General features: G+C 40.4%; 1 protein-coding gene across 7 annotated transcripts in view; it reads left to right on the top strand.

Moving 5' to 3' along the window:
• The window catches only part of ARHGEF28 (Rho guanine nucleotide exchange factor 28), a 317,873-nt gene that overhangs the window by 177,444 nt on the left and 125,961 nt on the right, over nt 1-14,468 (top strand). For 6 of the 7 annotated variants that reach the window (XR_004283955.1, XM_032335977.1, XM_032335978.1 and 3 more), the window contains one exon: nt 565-625. The exons of the other annotated variant lie outside the window; for it this stretch is intronic. Coding sequence is in view for 5 of the 6 variants with exons in the window: in XM_032335977.1 (XP_032191868.1) it covers nt 565-625 (61 nt within the window). In the remaining variant the exon portion in view is untranslated. The remainder of the gene's footprint in view (nt 1-564; nt 626-14,468) is intronic. 7 annotated transcript variants of the gene reach the window in all.

Here is a 14,468-nt window from a genome sequence, read left to right as displayed (position 1 = left end):
CTCCCCCACAAAAAAATCAAAAACAAACCTCCAGCAGGGTAGACCATGTCACGTTCAGAATAACTTGAAATTTTTATTTACTTATTTATTTATTTAAAAAAAATTTTTTTAAATGTATTTTTTTTTTAAGTCACCATAAAATACATCATTAGTTTCAGAATAACTTGAATTTTTGGTCTCTGTTCTTTATGGCCCAAGCTGGATGTCTTTCTGGGTTGCACTTGTATATATGCAAGATCGTTATACACATTTTCCAAAACAAGTTTTTCTTTAAAGATGCATAGCTCCAGATGTTTGCCATCAGTGTGGCTGCAGGAGTATGCCCAGGAGACGGCCTCTGGGAAGAAGGACCTCGGGAGGGCTTCCTCGTGGGGCAGGTCCTTCCCTTTCGTAGCTCTTGAATAATGAATTAAGTACAAGACTAGTTCTGTTGATGTGTGGCGAGACATGTGACATGTCTTCATTGATATTTTCTGAGGTGGCTTTTCATGAGTTGATAAAAATCAACAGAATTGGGCCCATAAGTAAATTTTGTTAAAACCTGCCTGACTTTATCTCTTCCAGCACATGGAAAACCTGGTGGTTCAACCGAATGAACACGGAGACCGGGACCGTCTAGATTTGGGTATGTTCCAAAAGAGCACTTTCCCCTGTACTCCTCAGAGTATGCCAGTCCTGGGTATAAAGAGGACTGGAAGAAAAGAAATTTTAAAATAAAACCTTCCTTCCTGGGAGCTTTGTCTAGTTTTTGAAACCAACACAGATACATTTTTGTTGTAGCAGCAGGTAAAATACTCTGAGTTCAAGGGTTGAGGATTCACTTACAATCCTTTGAAAAACAAGTCGAGACAAAGCAATAAAGGCTTTGCCTGACCAGTTGACCTCTGAGCTGGACTCTGTCTTGGGACTAGTCTTGTGTTAGTTACCTCGTAACTTTTCTGAGGTAGGTACCAGTTTCATTTTCTGGTGAAGTGACCGAGGCCCCTGGCAGACAGCAGGTGGTGGACCTGAGACTCCTAACTCCCTTCCTCCTGAAACCCCAGGCTTACTGCTCTCCCATTTTGATGCCCAGTTGGGGGCGCCCTTGGAGCTGAGCAGATGACACTGAGGAAGTACCAGATGTTGTCACTGCGTGGGTTGGGGCACCAGGAGATCCCTTGGCAGGGTGACAGTGATTCTTCCCCAGGACTGGACGTTCTCATCTGCCCACACATTCTAGGTCACATCTCCTGAGGACATATCCCCAGAGCTCCTTGGCCACTTGCTAGTTCTCGGGGGCTAACCTGGACTGCATAGTTTCCCTTTGAGTTCAAGCCTGAGGAAGCAGTTGGAGGCTGGAGGCACATAAACTGGGCCATCAGCTGATGTCTCTTGTGGGCCCGTGGGTGGTCTATGCAGACCTCTGGGGCTGAGTGGAAGTGAGTGGGGTGGTGGTGGTCGTGGTGGTGGAGGAGTGCTCAGGCTGATGTAAAAGGGGGAAGAACAAGATAATCCCCAGGGTGAGTTTAATAGTGGGGGTGGTGCTGGGCCTGGGAAGTTCGTGGCACACAGGTCTCACTGGAGGCCAGTGGAGTGTCTTTGGCACATTTGGCAGGCACAGGCAGAGCAGTGACAACATGGCAGGGGGGGATCATGAAGAATAAAGCAGGATGAGGAGGAAGCACCACCATCAGCGTCCATTGACTGTATAGCTGGTAGCTTGGCTCCAAGCCAGTGGTGTTTGCCCAACCTCCTTAAACGAGGTACTAATACTGAAATTGAAATAGAAACTTAGACTCCACCAGGCGATTTGCACACTTTTACCATTTCTGCTATATAAGGTAAGGGGAATAATGTACTTCCAGAAGAGGGGAAGAGGAAGGAGCAATGAAAGCAAACACCTCCATTTGAATGACTCTAGTAGGCCATTAAATCCAGGAGCAGAGCTGTTGCTCACGCATACAGGATGTCTCATCTACAGATTGCATCGTGCCCTGAGGAATGTTAGCTTTGAAGAATGTTTACCGAGACAAATTGCTGGCGGGGGGAGAAGTGTTGGATGTTACAAGTATTACATAGGACAATTTTAATTTTCACTGTTAAAAACTCCATTCTCAAACTGGTACATTTGCTGGGCAGGAAGGCCCGTGGTAAGGAGAGTATAGTAGCCTGCCCGAAACCGTGTGTTTTGTTAGTAGCATCATTGTGTCTGAGGCGGACCATGATATATGATTTGAGACAAACTCCTGTGACTTTAATCCCCAGCGAGTTATGAAAAGGGCCACGAATGATTGTTCCTTGAAAAGGAAAAAGAAAAAGAAAAAAGCTAACATTGGCTTTTTTCTTCATTTAATCTTTTTGGATTGAAAAAAGTTACTGACTTTATGCTAAGAAAATGGTAATCGATTTTAAAAGAACCTTCTGGGACAGAACAAGATAGGAGGCAATGAGCAGTAGTTGGATGATACGCTGGATTCTGGAAATGGAAACAGCTTTTTCACAAGGCCACTTCTAAACTGCTGTGATATTTTATGTGTGTGTACATTCCACTCAGTCTCCAAGGACATGCTGATAAATGTGGGGTTGAGGTTAATTTCTTTGCTGACTTGTATTATTCAGAATGGTATGATGTTGGTTTAGCATGCTCTCATAAACAACATCAGTGCTGTTCCAGTAGAACTTTTTTTATATCTGTACTATTCAATATGGTAGCCGGTAGTCACGTATGTCTACTGTGTGTGTGATGTGTGATTAGTGTGGCTGAGGAATTAACTTATAACTTTAGTTTATTACCCTGGAAGTTCCCTTTGTATTGTTAACCACCAGAGCATTAAAAATCCTACTGGCCATTAGTTCACACACTGAAAAGAACTGTTGCTTGCAGAGATGATGTCTTGGGTGGATAACAGCTAGTAAGCTCATCCAAGCCAGTGCCTCTGAACCACCTCAGCGAGTAGTAAGGGGACATGCAGGAGTGACGGCTCTGCTCTCTGTGGATGCTGGAAGAGCCTCAAAGGGGAGAATATGAGTTGAAGGCCTGCAATCCAGTACGGGTACTATGAGGCTGCAGACCAGAACTTCTCATTGTGTGCTTCCTTGACATTGTAGGCATGTAGAATGGAGAGAGAGGGCCAAGCATTTGGAGGATATGAATTTAGAAAACATAGATGAGATGGGTCAGTAGAGAAATGAAGAAGGAAGAAAGGGTCCATTTGGCTCAAGTCTGCAGGACTAAATAGGATTAAAAAATAGAAGCTCAGTAATGGGCCCCTACAAATGCTGTGCCAAGGAGAGGGGGAGTGGACATCAAGCACGAGAAAGGGGGCAGGTGTAGGAATATGGAGGGATGGTGAGCTTCAGCTGCCTTCTTGGAATCCCACCCGTAAATGAAGATACATAAAACCATCATTGGGTCAGTCAAGTGGCAAATGGCTTGATACAGTTGCTGTCTTGTAAACTCTAATTTGAAAGCGTTGAATTTGAAAAAGTAGAACTGTGTGCCTCGTTAGAAATGAAGACTTCAATTAAAAGTGAAGTTTGTCCTTGAGGACTGGGAAACAAGAGTGCCAGTGGCAGGTGAATTACAGAAGCTCCTGGAAGGTGACCCTCATGCTATCTTAGCAAGTGATACTCCAGAGTGTGAGTGAAGTTATGTGTGTCAGACCAGATTTGGTGACACTACTGATGCTGATTTTCCTGCAATAATTTATTCACCACTTCCTGCATTGGACAAAAGGTGGCTTGAAACTTACCTACCTGTAGCCGTACATTGTGTGACTATTTGGGTGGAAAAAAATGAAGGATTGGTGAAGCAGATTGGTTAAAACAAGAACCATGTGAGCATGTTTTAACTTTTCTCAAGCGGCAAGATAGGAGGGAGGTAGAGACATGAGGGGAGGTGTTGATGGAATTGGCTGGCATCCTGGTTCTGTGCTTGGGAAGACCCAGTACCTTGCAGCTCTGCGCAGGAAGCATGGCTGAATCTACTACCCTAGGTTTGGCTGGCAGAGAGTGGGCCAGAGAAGATTTTATATAGAATATTGTACCAAAATAAGACTTACGGAAAAAATAATCTTTTTATGTTGTGGAAGCAATAAATGCTCACAGTAATAAGACTGGGAATTTTAGAAACCATAGGAAAAGAGAAAACACTCCTATAGTTTGCCCGCCCAAAGAAGCTCCTGTTAAACTTTGTGTATTACCTACCAGTATTTTTGGATGCATCTATTTTTTACATTGTTGTGATAATGTAAGCAATAGAATTTTGTGTCCTGCTTTATTCATTTAGCATTATATGCCATAAGTAAGTTCTGTTTTAGTAGGTAGCTTAAACTGATTCTCTATATTTTTCTACAGAAGATACGGCTTACTTTTCTAAGAAGAAGGGGAAAATGTCTTAGATTTTGTCATTAAGTATTTATCAGTGAGAAGAAAATCTCTTCTTTTTATAATATGTATTGTTTGATTTTATAGACTGACCCAATTTTCAGTATATGTGGAGGTTCAAACCCCAATTATTCTTTAATACTTTGGGTCCCTTCCTTGCTATTACTGTTGGTTACTTATATGTAACATGAGAAAAAGAAAATATTTTAATCTTTTCGTTAGTAGGTGTTGGGGCCTGGGAGGTGTGGGTGACAAGGAGACAGATGAACCAAAGCTGGTGGGGAAAGAAACCTGACCTGATATCCAAAAAATGATCTGGAACAATCATGAAGAGAAGGAAGCAGAAATAGACAGAAGTGATCAGTTGGAAGTGGAAGATTTCAGATTGCTTCACCTAGATAGCACAGACTTTCAGGACTACAGAAAAGACCCAGAAGGAGAAACAAAAGTGCTGCATAGGAAGCTTAGGAAAAAATGTTTGTCAGTAAACAGAAACTGGAAGGAAATCGTTTGAAGATCCAGAGGATCAGCCCCCTAGAACAGAATGTTTGGTGGAGTCCAAACTCCTTTTTTGGGATCCCTGTTTGTGGATCTATCTGGGAGAGGTCTAAGCCCATGAATTTCAGTGGTAAGATACATGGAGACTCTGTAGTCGGTCCTGTTGGTTTGGTGTAAACCACCAAATAAATAGGGCTAATCGGGTTAGTCTTTTTTCTCTTATATTAACTAAAAGTTTAGAAATGAAATTAATGCTGCTAGGTTATACAGGCATATAAAACAGCGCTTTTAAGTTGTTTGTGGGAAGAGTTTTGAGATGATTCCAAACAGTAGGGAATCTTTAGATCTAGCACCCGTGGGACCCCTGGGTGGCTCAGTCAGTTAAGCATCTGCCAGGGTCCTGGGATCAAGACCTGCAAGGTGCCTGCTTCTCCCTCTGCCTGCCTTTTCCCCTGCTTGGGCTCTCTCGCTCTCTCTCTGACAAATAAATGCATAAAATCTTAAAAAAAAAAAAAATCTAGGACCCATGTCAGTAGAAATGGGCCCTCTGTTGGCTGTTATTTAATAACACATGTGTATCTATGTTGAGATTTCAAGAATGTTAAATGAAACAGGAAGGAATATTTAAAAAGTGTCAGGGAGAAGGGAACTTAGCAGTGCTCTCAACCATCTGAAAAAGAAGTTTTGAAGTCTGATTTTTGGCAAATCTTTCTCCCCTAGGCTACAGAATCTTCTATGGATTCCTTGGGGGGGGGGGCAGTTTTCATTTCTTTACCACAAGCCCAAGCTTATCAGTGATTTGATTTTGAAATAAAGGGGCTAGTGCTAGGAATGGAGAAATATCCCAAGACCATGGGGAATTCAAAGTCATTTGGGACTCGTATTCCTTCTGCTGACTTCCATGAAATTTCCTTACTATACTTGCTGAGGTTTTAAACATTGTTTTTGGTAGAAGAAATTACTGACTTACTGGAATTCTGCTGAGTGTTACAAACTCTGGGTCTTTTACCATCAGTGTTCTGCCTGTTCTATTTGTGGCTTCATTGTTTGGACATATTCTTCTTGTGCAAGGTGAATAAAGCATTGTTCTTTATATTAATTAATCAATTTATTTATTTATTTAAGATTTTATTTATTTGATAGAGATCACACGTAGGCAGAGAGGCAGGCAGAGAGAGGCGGGGGAAGCAGGCTCCCCGCAGAGCAGTGAGCCCCATGTGGGGCTCGATCCCAGGACCCTGGGATCATGACCTGAGCCTAACGCAGAGGCTTTAACCCACTGAGCCACCCAGGCGCCCCCAGCTTAATTTCTGAAATGTAACTGGGGTGGGGGGATGGCAGTTTTTTTCTCTGAATTTTAAATTTTTGGGTTTTTTTTTCCACTTTATTTTTTCTTCGTGGTAAGTGTACTCTTTAATCCCCATCCCCTATTTCACCCATCCCTCTACCCACCTCCCCTCCAGTAACTAACAGTTCCCTATAATTAAGAGTCTTTCTTGGTTTCTTTCTTTTTCCCTTTGGTTGTTTGTTTTGTTTTGTTTTTTGCTTGTTTGTTTCGTTTCTTAGATCCCACGTATGAATGAGATCATACGGTATTTGTCTTTCTCTGACTTGCTTTGTTTAGCATCACACTCTTTAGCTCCATCCACGTTGTTGCAAATGGCAAAATTTCATTCTTTTTTTGTTTTTTAAGATTTTTATTTATTTATTTGACAGAGATCACAGGTAGGCAGAGAGGCAGGCAGAGAGAGAGGAGGCAGCAGGCTCCCCTCTGAGCAGAGAGCCTGAAACGGGACTCGATCCCAGGACCCTGAGACCATGACCTGAGCTGTAGGCAGAGGCTCTAACCCACTGAGCCACCCAGGTGCTCCAAAATTTCATTCTTTTTTATGGCTGGATAATAATCCATTGTGTTTGCATACTACATCTTCTTGATCCATTCATCAGTCAGTGGCCATTTGGGCTGCTTCCATGTTTTGGCCATGTAGATAATGCTACTGTAAACATCAGGATGCGTGTATTCCTTTGAATTAGTATTTTTGTATCTCGAAGTAAGTACCAGGGTGATTGCTCAGCTGTAGTGTAGTTTGAGTTTTAATTTTTTGAGGAACAAGCATACCTTTCCAGAGTGGCTGCACCAGGTTGGATTCCCACCAACAGTGAACAAGGGTTCCTTTTTCTCCACAACCTCACCAACAGTTGCTGTTTCTTGTGTTTTTGATTTTAGCCATTCCACTGTGGTTCTGATTTGCATTTCCCTGATGATGACCTTTTCATGTGTCTCTTGGTCATATGTATCTCTTCTTTGGAGAAATGTCTGTTCATGTCTTCTGCTCATTTTTTAATTGGGTTGTTTTTGGGTGTTCAGTTATTATATCCTGTAGATACTAACCCTTTATTGGAAATGTCGTTTACAAATATCTTCTCTAATTCCGTAAGCTGCCTTTCAGTTTTGTTGAGGTTTCCTCCACTGTGCAGAAATTTTTTTTTTATATAGTCCCAATAGTTTGTTTTTTTTCCCCTTGCCTCAAGAGACATAACTAGAAAAATGTTGCTATGTCTGATGTCAGGGAGATAACTGCCTGTGTTCTTTTCAAGGATTTTTGTGGCTTCAGGTCTCAGATTGAGGTCTTTAACCCACTTTGAGTTTGTTTTTGTATGTGATGGAAGAAAGTGTTCGGTTTCATTCTTTGCATGTGGCTGTCCAGTTTTCCCAACATAATTTGTTAAAGAAACCATCTTTTCCTCATTATATATGAATTCTAAATTTTGATTCTCCAAACTGAGATCCTTAAGTCCAAATAAACTAGCTTAGTGAATGAGTAAATCACATAGGCTCCATCCCGAAAGATTCTATTTTGATGTTTAAGTCAAATAATTATGTTATAAAATTCAGACAAAAATAAAATAATAAGGAAACTACTAATTTATAAAACATGAAACAAATGAAAAATAGGACATATGTTCTATAAAGAGTATTTAAAATTTTTACATAGAAATTTAAAATTCCGGCCACAGATTTCTTCCCCTTTTCTTGTGCTGAAATCCTTGAGTATACCAGTGTGTCTAGATATTTAATGAAGGCATTGCTCTCACAGAAGAATCACTGGGTTCAGGGCTTGGTAGCAGTGTGTAAGTGTGCTTATGTGAGTTTAGGCTTGCTCTTTTTTGAGTACTGGTGGTTAATCTCTTGGAAGGGACTTCAGGGCAGTTAAGTTAGAGCTTTTGTTCCCGGGCATGAAAGCTAACAATTTATTTGGACAAGTTGGTTTAACTTTTAGAGTGGCTAATTGAGAAGACATTGTTAAGAAATATGGCCCCTTACTTCAGCCATGAGCAAGAAAGCCAAGTGGAATTTATTCTTCATAGTATGAGATTTTGTGGAAGGATGTGTGTGAGCTAATGTATAGAGAAGTGGTACCATCGCAAATTGAACAGGAGATCCAGTACTAAATATGGTTCTTTATAATAATCAAAATAACAAAAAAATCACAGAGTAAAGCTAACATTATCTAGAACTTAAGTAGAAGACTGAGTGAGCTAGCTGGGTTTCATCCATGCTCTTGAGATTTATCTGCCAATAAGATTTGTGATCTCACTGAGGTAGATGTTCCTACCCTCTGGGTCACATGGGAGCCTCTCACCGGGGTTGCCTCCTGGGAACCTATTAACTACAAGAGACACTATTTGTTTGTGAAAAATTAAAATTTGTTTCAGCACATCTTTTAATGTCTAATTAGCTTTGTCAGAGCTACACAGTTACTTCACATAATACCTTAGGCAAAAGAAAGTGGACTTTTATGCATAACTTGAATTCTGTGTATATGATAAAGTGATGCAGTCTTTTAGTATGAATTCCACAAACATCCATCGAGGGAACATAGATTCTGTACTTTTTGCCTCATCCTTTCAAATTTTTTTGAGTTTTATTTTTAGAACAAATTTCAGTTTTATAGAAAAATTATAAAGATACTTTGGAGAACTCCCATATGTCCATCTTCCCCTATTAACATATACTATGGTGCCTTTGTTCAAATGAGTTAACCAGTATTGATATATTATTATTGACTAAAGTCCATACTTTATTTAGATTTCCTTAGATTTATCTAATTTCCATTTTGTATCCTAGGATCTTCTCCAGGATACCATATTATATTACCATGTTTCCTTAGGCTCCTCTTGGCAGTGAGAATTTCTCAGACTTTGCATGTTTTTAATTATCTCGACAGTTTTAGGACTACTGGTCAGATATTTTGTACAATGCTATTTTTCTGATGTGTTCCCCATCATTATATTGGGGTTATGGGTTTGGGAGGAAGACCACAGAGGTAGAATGCCATTTTCATCCTATCAATGGTCTATGCCATCAACATTACTTCAAACTGTTAATGATGACCTTGATTAGTGGTGGAGGTAGGGTCAGCTTTCTTCACTGTAAAGTTACTCTTCCCTACTATTCTTTGCATACTCTTTGGAAAGATGTGCAGGCTATACTTCAGGGGTGGAGTATCCTCTGTATACTTTCTTATGGGCAAATAAATAACTGGAAACTCTTCTGTGTGGGAGACTTAGACTTCCCCAACTGTTTCTTCAGTCATTTATGTCACTATGCATTCATGGGTATTTGATACTTTGCATAGTAATTTAACACTGCTCTATTTGTTGTTGAGAAGTGGTCTAGCTTTGGCAACGGGGAATTCTTCTAGTTGGCTTCCTTGTCATTTGCACACATTCCCATTATAGTGGGTTTTGGTGGTGATGTTTGTTTTAGAGAGGTGAGAGTATTCTTTATGATACTCTAATGGTAGTTCCATGGCACTGCATTTGTCAAAACTCAGGGAACTTTATGGCACCCAAGTAAACTTTAATGTGTGCAAATTAAAAAAAAAGAAGTTGGAGGATCCTTTGATGGAGGCAGAATGTGACAAAACAATCTAATTACTAAAAATGGATGAGTTTCCTCATTGTAGGATGTGAAATTTTCAGACCTCAGTAACTTTGGAAATGAGATAGCGTCTGTAAGAATAAGGGCAAATTAATGTGCATAAGCACTGCCCTTTAGGTGAGGAAGTTGTTTCTCACAGGGATACAGGTTAACAATTTTTATACTACTGTAAAAGTGCACTGGAAATGAATACTTAAGCAAATGGGTTATAGACAGTATCCTTATGTTGGAGTGGGTGGGAGTTGGTAGATAACGAAGGGGAGGAGGCTAGAATGTTCTGTGTGGTGATGAATTAGAGTTGGCCACATTAGTATACACACATGATTAGTTAACATAGATATGTGGGGTTGCATATAGAAATACTTGTAGATAAGTGTATATAAATAGGTCAGGGCACTTGCGGAGCTATTTCCTTAATCTGTTCATTGAAAGGGCCTAGAAGTAATGATACTCTAGTAGCATATATTACAAGATCAGCCATCCTTGGGGCCCCTGGGTGGCTCAGTGGGTTAAGCCTCTGCCTTCAGCTCAGGTCATGATCTCAGGTCCTGGGACTGAGTCCCACATCGGACTCTCTGCTTGGTGGGGAGCCTGCTTCTCCCCTCTCTCTGCCTACTTATCATCGCTCTCTCTCTCTCTCTCTCTGTCAAATAAATAAATAAAAATCTTAAAAAAAAAAAAGATCAGCCACTCTTAATTTCAAATTGAGATTATCTATTACATTTTGTGGGAATTTTAGCCTCCAAACTTTGGAATTGATAGATTTGAGTTCGCGTTAAGACTAAGTTTTTTGCTCCTTTTATATCTCCTGGTTCACTTTTATGCATGTGAATGACCATATACAAGCCCATGGTGAGTGCTGTGAATTGTGTAAGACTGGTGATTCACAGACCTGGCCCCCTGAAGCCAATAATACATTATATGTTAAAAAAAACAAAAAAACAAAAAAACAGTAAGCTGAACTGTGATTTTTCAAATGGATTAAAAAATTAAGTTCAAAAATAAGTTTGTGGCATGTAAGATACTTTTGGGGAAGGTTTGGGAAAATGGGAATGGGAACATTTGCAGAAAAAAAACCCCTAAAATGTAGATGTTGGTCTCCCCAGTTGCCGTGGTACTTCTCATCCTAAGGAATCTCTTTCTCCTGAGGCTATGACAAGACACGTGACTGTCCCTCTGCCCCTGCTCTTTGCAGCCTTATTGCTCATCTCCTTTCTTCTACTTCTAGACCCCTCACACCCACGATTCAAGCTGCCTCCATGATAGAGTCAAAATTTCTCCTAATTCATTGTTCAGAAACATTTAGCCTGTTTGTCCTGCTTCTTTACTTTGTGGTTATGCCAAGGATTTCAAAGTTTGAAACAAAAAGAGAGACACCAAGAGTCTTTTTTTTTTTTCCTTAAAAGTATCATCTGAATAGAAACTGATACTTGTAGCTGTTCTGACAGCTGGCAGAAACCTTGCCAATGTAATTCTTAAATATGTTGCTTTGTTCAGAAGTCGACTTTCCTGGGGCACCTGGGTGGCTCAGTGGGTTGGGCCTCTGCCTTCAGCTCAGTTTATGATCCCAGGTCATGATCCCAGTTCCTGGGATCGAGCCCCGCATCAGGCTCTCTGCTTAGTGGGAAGCCTGTTTCCCCTTTCTCTCTGCCCGCTTCTCTGCCTGTTTGTGATCTCTCCTCTCTGTCAAATAAATAAAATCTTCAAAAAAAAAAAAATCAACTTTCCTGTCCTTAGGGTTTTGGATATTCTTACACTATATATGGGTATGTCGTAATGTAAGTAATGTCATCTTGATGGATATCTAGGGTACATCCAGTTTTCCCCCTTAGGTAGTAGGGTGATGTAAAAACCTCTGAAAGTACATGCAAGTTTTTTATTAAAGTAAACCAAGGTAATACAGATAGATAAGAAATAAAAAGTATTCTTTTTTTTAAGATTTTATTTATTTGAGAGAGAGAGAAGGAAAGAGAGAAAGAGCATGGGAAGTGGGAGGGTCAGAGGGAGAAGCAGACTCCCTGCTGAGCAGGGATCCCGATGCGGGACTCGATCCCAGGACTCCAGGATCATGACCCAAGCCGAAGGCAGTCGCTTAACCAACTGAGCCACCCAGGCATCCCAATAAAAAGTATTCTTATGGTTAAAGTAAGATGGCATTAGGAAATGGTGGCATCCTAAAATCCCAATGTATGACAACAGTGCTTGCCCCATGTTCCCAATTCATGTCCATTTTATATGAAAGCAACTTCTTGGGCTCTGTTTTAAAAAAAGAGAGAATAGGGAGGTAGGGAGAAAAATAATCATTTAAACCTTGGGATGGCTGTATGCGTGATGCCATGTCCTTGAGTGGGTGTGTCATTGGAGATGCGAATATGCTGTCCCCTCGGTGCTTCTCAGAATGAGTGCATCTAGCACATGGATATGAGCTATGCTTTTAAAAATCCGTATTTTCTATGAAGTGTGGCCTGTCGGTCAGAGCCAAGCATTTCACTTGGTTCACAACCAAAGTCACAATGTTCTCCAACAAAGAACTGCTTGTATTGAACTTCAGGAGATGACATGGTGCCTCCTAAAGGATTTTGAGGAAGAGTCTGACCATCTCTGATTTTTACCCAAGGCTACACCACGGTGCCACTGCGCTGGCTGAAGTGAACCAGGATAGGCTTTTCCTGGCATTTAGGGGTCTTATCTCCTCTTGCCTGTGTGTTTTAATGACTTTTTCCAAGAATGGTGTCTGGCAGTGTTAAAACGCGTGGTTGTTAAACAATGGAGCGCAGAAGGAAAACAAAGCCTTCTCCTGTTTCAGTCTTGGTATGATTGCCTTGGAACTTCTTTGCACACTTGCATGTCTCAGTTCAGAAAATGAAGCCATTACTCTTGAGGTTGACATAGGGATACTTCAGTGTCTATAATACACAAGAGAATACAGTGAAAAGAAAACTTTATCTTTATTTAATATTTAAGCTGAAACTTAATGAAAACTTGGCCATTAACTTCTTTACCTTTATAACCTCTTTTGATCCTTACAACTCTTTATAGTATGGATGTTATGACCCCATTTTCTAGGAGACTGTGGAGGATCAGAAAGTATGAGTGACACTAAGTAAATAAGTGACAGAGCCGATCTCCAAGCCCAGATATATATGACTCCAAAACCCTACAATTTTCCTTTTTAGCTTGTGGCTCTGTAAAAATAGGAGTATGACACAGCTCTTGCACTCAAGGCATTTTGGGTCTCACTGGAGGATAAAAAAACTGTACAAATACTTTAATTCAAATCAAAATATAAATACCCTTCTAAGGAAGATTAATTTCACCAAGGTTGGAAGCTAGGTGATCTGTTGTCATGACAGGAGGAGAATCAAGGGAAGCTTCTCGTCCATGTGGGTGTTCCTGACAGCTGAAACGTCAAGGCAACAGCATCTGCCCTGGGTGATTGTAGTCTTATGGAGGTAATTTTCTAAGGATTTCCTAATTAAAGGAGGTACAGTAAGGCTGATGAAATCATTCACACTCTTGCATTGTAGTAGTTGTAGGACATCCTGATGAGAAAGTGGCCTTGGGAATATATCCTTGAATTCTGCCAACTGCAGTTGGAATCAGCCAGGAAAAGCAAAGAAATTAATCCATTGGATATGAATGAGATGTGAATAACATCTTGAATTAATTTAAGTGCAATCATATTGGTATAATGGGGAGAAAAGTGAATTCCTCTAGAAAACAAGGAGGATAAATGACCCACATTTGGGAGAGTCTTTGGTGAGCAAGAAAATGAGCTGTCCGAATTACGCGTTAACTGAATGCTAACCTTGCTGTCAGTGGCAATCATTTATTCTTTAAAAATATTGGTAAATAAGTTAAATAAGAATAGAGAATCTTCTCCAGCTTCTCAGATGTATTTTTGATTGTTCTTCTTTGTTGTCAGAGTAACTTCCATATCAAAGGTCAATTGATAGATAATTGGTCAACAAGGTCTGTGCTTTGGGGGAGAACTAGATAAAGAAGAACGTACTTAGCAGCCCAACTGCTAGAAAATGTGTTTTACAAAGATTTTTTTCATGTTTCTGTTGGGTTTGTCCTGACTTTCTTCTGATCTATCACTCGTGGTCAAGAGAGGAGCAGTCCTAATCGTTTGTTGACCTGGGATTGATCCTGGTTAAGTGGCTCTAAAACTTAAACATACATGAAAAACGAGAAAGATAATATTATCTCCTGATCCAACACTTAAATTTTAATTTGGTGATTGTCTAAACAGGTGGAGGAGGTTCACTTTCTTTGGTCTACAGACCTCTCTGAGGCAGCTGAGGGTCCATGAATCTATCTATAGCCCCAGTATTGCCTGGAACCTTGGAGGACAGTGGGCTTTGTTGACTCACGAGTCTGGCTCTTCTATCTTTTCATATTAAGTTACTATTGTGATGAATAAAATACAAATATATTTTTGAACACTTGACGCAAAGCTGCAGGAGGAACTCTTGGGAAGCTACATGTTTTCTGTAGCGTAGGGACTCTTGTCACTGGGACTGTAATAGCATTGTATGGTGATAGGCGGTGGCTCTCCTGAGCACGGCGGGCAGAGTTGTGGAATCACTCTGTACCCCTGAACCTAATATAACATTGTGTGTCACCTATACTTGAGTTAAAAAAATTTTTTTAAATA

Source organism: Mustela erminea, chromosome 3 (assembly GCF_009829155.1).
Source record: "Mustela erminea isolate mMusErm1 chromosome 3, mMusErm1.Pri, whole genome shotgun sequence".
NCBI classification, from domain to species: domain Eukaryota; kingdom Metazoa; phylum Chordata; class Mammalia; order Carnivora; family Mustelidae; genus Mustela; species Mustela erminea.
Note: the sequence above shows the minus strand (reverse complement) of the source record. Positions and strands in the feature narration are given on the sequence as shown.